Source organism: Vicia villosa, linkage group LG1 (assembly GCF_029867415.1).
Source record: "Vicia villosa cultivar HV-30 ecotype Madison, WI linkage group LG1, Vvil1.0, whole genome shotgun sequence".
In the NCBI taxonomy this organism is placed as follows: domain Eukaryota; kingdom Viridiplantae; phylum Streptophyta; class Magnoliopsida; order Fabales; family Fabaceae; genus Vicia; species Vicia villosa.
The window spans coordinates 105,321,242-105,328,410 of NC_081180.1; the positions used below are offsets into that span (position 1 = coordinate 105,321,242).

At 36.7% G+C, this 7,169-nt stretch overlaps 1 protein-coding gene across 1 annotated transcript; it reads left to right on the top strand.

Annotated features, from left to right (window-relative positions):
- Positions 1 to 2,851: 2,851 nt before the first annotated feature.
- Positions 2,852 to 6,579, top strand: LOC131613807 (receptor-like protein 4). Its single transcript, XM_058885451.1, has 9 exons — positions 2,852 to 3,027; positions 3,112 to 4,173; positions 4,394 to 4,544; positions 4,814 to 4,885; positions 5,055 to 5,123; positions 5,322 to 5,390; positions 5,514 to 5,591; positions 5,718 to 5,914; positions 6,029 to 6,579. The coding sequence occupies exons 1-9, from the start codon at positions 2,940 to 2,942 to the stop codon at positions 6,133 to 6,135; spliced, it is 1,893 nt and encodes a 630-aa protein (XP_058741434.1). The 5' UTR covers positions 2,852 to 2,939; the 3' UTR covers positions 6,136 to 6,579.
- Positions 6,580 to 7,169: the final 590 nt, after the last annotated feature.

Sequence of the window (7,169 nt, forward strand, 5' to 3'; positions counted from 1 at the left end):
CTACCTTTCATCGTGCTCAAGGTGAGCCAAATAGTTCTGAGAAATGGGAAAGGTCTTGATGCTTGTAGAGAGATGGTCCTTTGTCACCTTTTCCTGAGTAGAAACTGTAGTGGGAAAAGGATCTTGGAGCACAACAACCATCGCCTTGGCCTTGTTCCTTTAGAAAAGACATTTGACGAACGCCATGGTATCGACAAAAAAAGAACAAAGATAGTTAGCAAACGTCTAAAGAATATGAAAAAAAATTTCCTCGCCAAAAAGATCTTTCCTCTCCTCATGCATCAGGCACGTCCATTATCGCCCAGGTGTTAATAATTTGCATCTCCTTCAAAGATGGCCCCACATTCGAAGGACCTTTACCTTCTTCAAAACCCAAGTGTTCTTAGAAGGTTATCAAGTCCTTTTTCATTGGCACTTCTTCTAGTGTTAGATGTTTATAAGGTATGACATATTTGTCCGATTCCTTATTAAAATAGTTTTAGACCAAACATTTTTAACTCCCTTCTTTACATTTGACTGGCTTCGAGACAAAAGGGATATTTGGGGGTAGACTCTCCCTCTAGGACTATACAAAATACTGATTGGGCCTTTGGAGCTTAAGGAGTTACTAGAAGGAAGTGATTTTTAAAATTCTTCCATTTTTCCATATAAATGTCAAACATTTTGGATTTTTGACGTAGTGAAATCAAACCTTATCCACACATGGTATCCTTCGAGGTGCTTGACATAGTAAAAAGATTAAAAGATGAAACCCAGGGACAACTCTTTTTCCTGGTATTCACACTAGTATTAATAAACTTTATCAATGCTCAGGATACTGGGTGAAGCTGAAAATAGGCAATCTTTAAGCGCCTCAACACCCCGTTCTCAAAGCCATATTCTTTAGAAAATCTGTCAGTACTTCCCTCAGTAGAAGATTTGTTGGTACTTCCCTTAAATTATCCTCTTCATATTCTTTAGAAGATTAGTCAGTACTTCCCTTAGTAGAAGCATTGAGGGTTCCATCAACACTCTCTATAAAATCCTCACGAGGCCCAAAATTTTCGTTGAGTACAACTAGGTTAGGATCGGGTCAGTTAACTACTAAAGGCTTGACACTTGGAACGTCTGGGTTTTCAAATATTGTAGAGGACAAAGAATCTTCATCATCAAGTTTGTTTACCATCTTCATGGGGATATTTTATGTATTGGTCATAATAAAGACAAGAATTGAAGAAAAGAAACGAATATAAGCAAGAAAAACTCGAAAATAAGGATGAATCACGAACAATGGATTCAAATAGAAAGAGAAGGTACAAAAATCAGAAGTCACACAAGCTTAGGAAAGGAAGAAAAATATTTGTGAAGAAGCATAAGTCTCAGTTGTGAAGTTGTGAGAAGAACTTTTTTTTTGAAAGGCCAAGATAATCATTATATAGCGGAGCAAGATAAGTAAACCAACGATACATAATGAAAGAAAATGGAAAGATGATAAAATAATGATCAAATTTTGCCTCAAAAATATAGCGACACTTGAGTACACTCGAGCACTATAGGGGGAAACGTCACGCCCTAACCTACAAACCTAGGGTAGCGTTTAAAAAAACTTGTGAAACATCTCAATGATGGTACTAGCATTTAATGCAATTGTCTCTAAATTTCTTTCACTTTCCAACAAAAGATACAGACTAAGGATACCCAATCTAATTCCTTGTAAGGCTTCCGGTACATCATGACACAAAAAGTTTAGGAGCAATTGTTCTGGGCCGACCACAAACTAGATACTACATAAGTCCAATTATCACCAATAGTATATAAACCACCACACATGCAACCATGAGTACGATTTTGATCATATCCCACTCTACACCTTTTATTCACTAATAACTTGGGTGTTGGACATAGACCGGCCTACATTGAGGCTAAGTGTGGCTTTAGCCACACCAAATTTGTTCATTTTTTCATATATATATATATATATATATATATAGCGACGGTGTAAAGCAGTTTTACACTGTTAGTAAAATCATACCCGTTAATTATCATAGAAGTTTGACTTTTTTTTAAATCACATAAAATATTTTTTAAGGGTTGTGATGCATTGACCGTGTAAAATATTTTACACTGACAATGCACTGCCCTTATGACCGACTCTCAATAATTTAATAGCTTATTCAATCCAACAATCAAATCAAATCAAATTGACCACTCTTCTAATTCTAGGTTCGTCTGGCTGGTGTTGTCTTATTTTTAAAACATTGTCACCGCCTCTTAAATTTATCGTTAGCCACACCAATATCTAATATCTGGATTTGTCCCATGTGTTGGAGTGTTAACCTTACATATCCCCCCTCGTGCAATCACATCAGAGCCCTGCGCCACCACATGAAGAGTCTACTCCAACCATTCAAATTGACAAATACTATTATTCATAATTGATATGTGTTAGTTGAGTTAATGACAATAAACTATTAGTCTAAAGTTAAATATTTGTCAATGATATTTATTTAAATTTATATACTAATGTAAATAAGTTGTTGATATTTATAAATGAACGATTTAAAAAATAATAATTCTTATAGATTAATCTAAAAGATTAATTACTTATTAATTACTAAAATTAAGAAAAGATAGATCGAGAAAGCTTACTTACCCTTTGAATTTATATACTCCAGTTTCTTTCTGTCATGTTTAAAACAGAGCCTGCTCATTTAAAACAGAAACTCTGTATATTCCATTTACTAATTAAATTGGCAAAAGTTGCTGTTTCTAACTAGTTAAGCTAAAAGTGCAAAAAGACTAGTTTCTTCCTTTGTATAAAAAGAAAGTGTTTGTTTGACTTGACTCCAAAAATCATTTTTTGAGACACAAATTCAACCCAATTCTCCCGCTAATCTCGCCACTTCTTACAAATCAAACCAAACATTCCCCTCCTTCAAACCTCATTCATTCTCCAAACAATGATTCTAATTCTACCAAATTTCTTCATCTTCTTCTCCATCTTCATCACTACCACCATCTCCACCTCAACTCCATCCCCTCCCTACGGTAACAAAACTAACCACTCTACTCTACTAATTCACTATATTTTCATTTATTTCACATTAACCCTTTAACTTATTTATATTGCAGGTTTGTCCTCCTACCACATTAACTGCGGCACTTCAACTAACTTAACTGACTCCTTCAACACAATATGGCTCTCCGACCGTTTCTTCTCCGGCGGATCCGCCTCCGACGTCTCCGAGCCTCTCCGATTCAAACTCCCGTCGGAAAAAACTCTCCGGTTCTTCCCTTCTTCTTCCAACGGCAAGAAAAACTGTTACTCTTTCTCTTCTCTCCCCTCTGCACGTTACCTTCTCCGCACTTTCACCGTTTATGATAACTTCGACGACAAGTCACGTCCTCCCTCCTTCGATGTTGCCCTTTCCGGCACCATCATTTTCAACTGGCGATCACCCTGGCCGGAGTCCACAGCTCGCGACGGTGCTTACTCTGATATATTCGCCTTTCTCAACACTTCTTTATTAGCCTCCGATCTTTGCTTCTATGGCTTTGCTACCGATGCTCCGATTGTCTCTTCCATCGAGCTTTTTCCTGTTGATTCTGCTTCATATGATTCTAACTCCACAGGAGAAAATCTCATTCTTGTTAACTATGGTAGAATCTCATGCGGCTCAGATGATCCTTGGGGTGCTGGCTTCACCAATGACACTGATAAATTCGGCCGATCATGGCAACCTGACGAACAATTCTTATTCAGACCGGATGAAACTGTTAGATATGTAACAACGGGGAGCATAATACGCGGTGTGGATAAGGAGCCTAACTATTTTCCGATGAAGCTTTACCAAACGGCTGTGACGAATGAGGTGGATTTGTTGGAGTATGAATTGAGTGTGGACGCGAAGATGGACTATATGGTGTGGCTGCACTTTGCTGAGATTGATGCGAGTGTTAAAAGAGCTGGAGAAAGAGTGTTTGATGTGTTCATCAATGGAAAGAATGCAACCAGAGTTGATATATACAAAGAAGTGGGTGGTTTTGCTGCTTTTACTTGGCATCATGTTGTTAAAAACTTAAGCAGTAATGTTTTGGGGATTAAACTTGTTGCTGTTTCTGGTGCTCCTCTTATTAGTGGCATTGAGAATTATGCATTGGTTCCTAATGAACCTTCGACTCACCCTCTTCAAGGTTTCTCCTTTCCCCAAAATTATTTGTAGTTTCTATCTTATTAGTTGGAATTTGGAAATTACTACAAGACTTATTATGGACTAGGTAGAACTAACACTTTAGATTGAAGGCGTGTCTGATGTTCGAGACATGTGGGCTCGTGTTTGTGTCTATGCGTTAGTGTTAGTGTAATATTTAGTGTTTGTGTGTGCTTAATAGCTTAAGGGTGATTGATTTGTAGTAAGTGCTATGAAGTCATTGAAAGAATTCCTTCGAATTCCGGGGAGAATGGGTTGGAATGGTGATCCTTGTGCTCCTACAACTTGGGATGCTTGGGAAGGTGTTACCTGCCGTATCAGTGATGATAAAACTGCTCTCCTCATTACAGAAATGTAATTCATTCTTTCCACTTATCTTCTATTTTGTTCGTAATCTCGGCTCTCAACTTTCAACCCTTAAATTAAATTTATTAACAGTTCATATTTCATGTTCCAAGTATGTGCTGAATACAGAATTTGTATTAATATGCATGATGTTTTTTACCATATGATTGTTTTATAAGGAAGGTTTGAGTTACAGACAGACAATAGTTCATCTTCCTTATTTACTTTCCTCTCCCAGCAGAGCTTTGATTTTATATTTGTTCTTGTTATCGTTTCAGAAATCTTGGAAGTCAAGGCTTAAAAGGGAGCATAAGTGACCAGATTAGTCATTTATCGGACTTAGTTAGCCTGTAAGTATGATCAGTTGCCAAATTTTCCTTACATCTTGCATCCCATTTTTTCATCCCGAGTATGCCATCTGACTTCTATTGTGTGCAGCATGTGATTTCCTAGATTAATTTTTGGTTATGTTGATATTGGTTTCAGTTATAAATTGGTGACTTCTCTTTGATTTTACAGGAACTTGAGTTCTAATTCCTTGGGAGGCGAAATACCATCAGGACTAGGTCAAAATTCACTGGTTAAAGTGTAAGAACAGATATTATCTACTAGATACCGTTATTTACAATCTTGTTTTTCGATGTTATCCAATATAGGGACTAATTCCCCGCACAATGCTGAGATCTGTGCAGGGACACTTGTTCTGTTGGTAATACATTAGGAAAAATTTAATGATGTTACTTATTTGATACTCATTTTAATTTTTCTCCGAAATGTTTTCTATAGGGATTTATCCAACAATCAGTTAACGGGCTCTATACCTGACAGTTTGGCATCTTCAAATTTACTGCTTGTGTAAGCAGTCACTGTATTGACTTGTGCATTTATCTTTTATTTACACACACATAGCTAAGTTTTTAATAACAGTCGCAGTCGCGTAGTGGTCACGTAAAGGTTATAATACATCGTATCTTCCAGGATATTGAATGATAACCTATTGGAAGGACAAGTGCCAGCGCAACTTTTTTCTGTTGGTGTGCGCGGTGGAGCTATTGAGTAAGTCACTTCAATAGTACTATGCTGGTTTACTCTATCTGATTCTGCATGTTATGTTCAATTGACATATTGGATAATGAGAAGTAATCTCTTTCTCTTTGTTCAATTTGATTTGTTTTCATTCAGTCTCTCTGGCAACAAAGATTTGTGCGGTGTACCATCTCTACCACCATGTTGGAAGCAAGGCCGATTTTCGACTGGGGCTAAAATTGCGATAGTCTTGTCATGTATTTTTGTTTTATGCATGGTACTGCTGCTGGTGTATATCTACTGCATACGGAAAAGCAACGATTATGACTTTAATCTACCCTATGATATAATGGGTGAGTACAATTTGAATGAAAAATTGTTGGTTTTTTTGTTAAATGTTATAGTTTCGAAATAAAAAGTTGCATTTATGGACCATGGACATGTGAATCATGTGGCTTCTTTTGCAGCTCTAGCCGCCAAGAGAAGCAAATATCAGAGGCAGAAATCATTGGCGCTTCTTGAGCTGGAGAATCGATACGCCAAGGGGTTTCCTTCACCGTTTACTCCTGAATAACATGTTTGAATGAGGATAAAAGACTGGTTTCACAATTTTCAGATAAATATACACAGTTACTGCATAAAGAAAATAGTTCAAAGCAAACTTTGGGCAACCCTGCTCAACCTTGATGCAGCGCGATACTGCCTCAACGAAGATTCCACATGCTGTTTTACATATTACACTTTGACAATCGATTCCTGAACAATCTATTCGAGAAATGCCCTGGTAAATGGTTCTCGTTTACTAATATAACTAGCCTTCTGTATCTTTGGATGAATGCCTGTAGGAACTTGGAAAACTCATCAATGTATACTATTTCAGCTGCAAGTTCAGTGTCTGTATTTTTCAAGTAATCATAATCAGTGAGTTTTTTATGTAGAGAGCCTTTAGTCTTTTTCTTGCTGCAATGGTGTAACAAAATGGATAATTCAAGTGAGAACGCTTTGTTATTATGGAAACTAATGCACTAAATTCTTACAGTTTAGTTCACCTTGATTAAAACTAGTGACTTGGATTTGTTTATAACTAAAAAGAACCATTTGAATAAGCTGCTCTGAAACTTTTCCTTCTCTTCCCAACTCGTTCCTTTAAGTCAATTGGAGAGAACTGTCATTTGATTCAAAACAACCATTGACCTTGGAAGTTTATTCCCCTAATGTCTCTGGTGGATTGTCGCTTCTGTTTAACTAAAATTCATGTTAGTTAATTCTATTAGAAGTTAGTTAACAGTTAATTTGCAAAATTAGTTTAGTTAACGTTTGATGTCGCTAGCTGACATAGCTGTGATAAATAACAAGTACTGCATTTTTCACACTATTGATCACATTGTTAAGGCATTAAACACTAATAAATTGGTATCAATAAGCTCAATTAGATTTTTGGAAATAGTGATTGAAACTATAGTGAAAAACAACAATTTTCTGGCTAATATATCAATTCTTGATGATAAGAACTGGGATAGATGCTGCAAACAAATGAGACACTATGTGCCTGACTGTCGGTTTGACAAGGGAAACCAACCAATGATTGAAGAAGAAGAAAAATTGGCA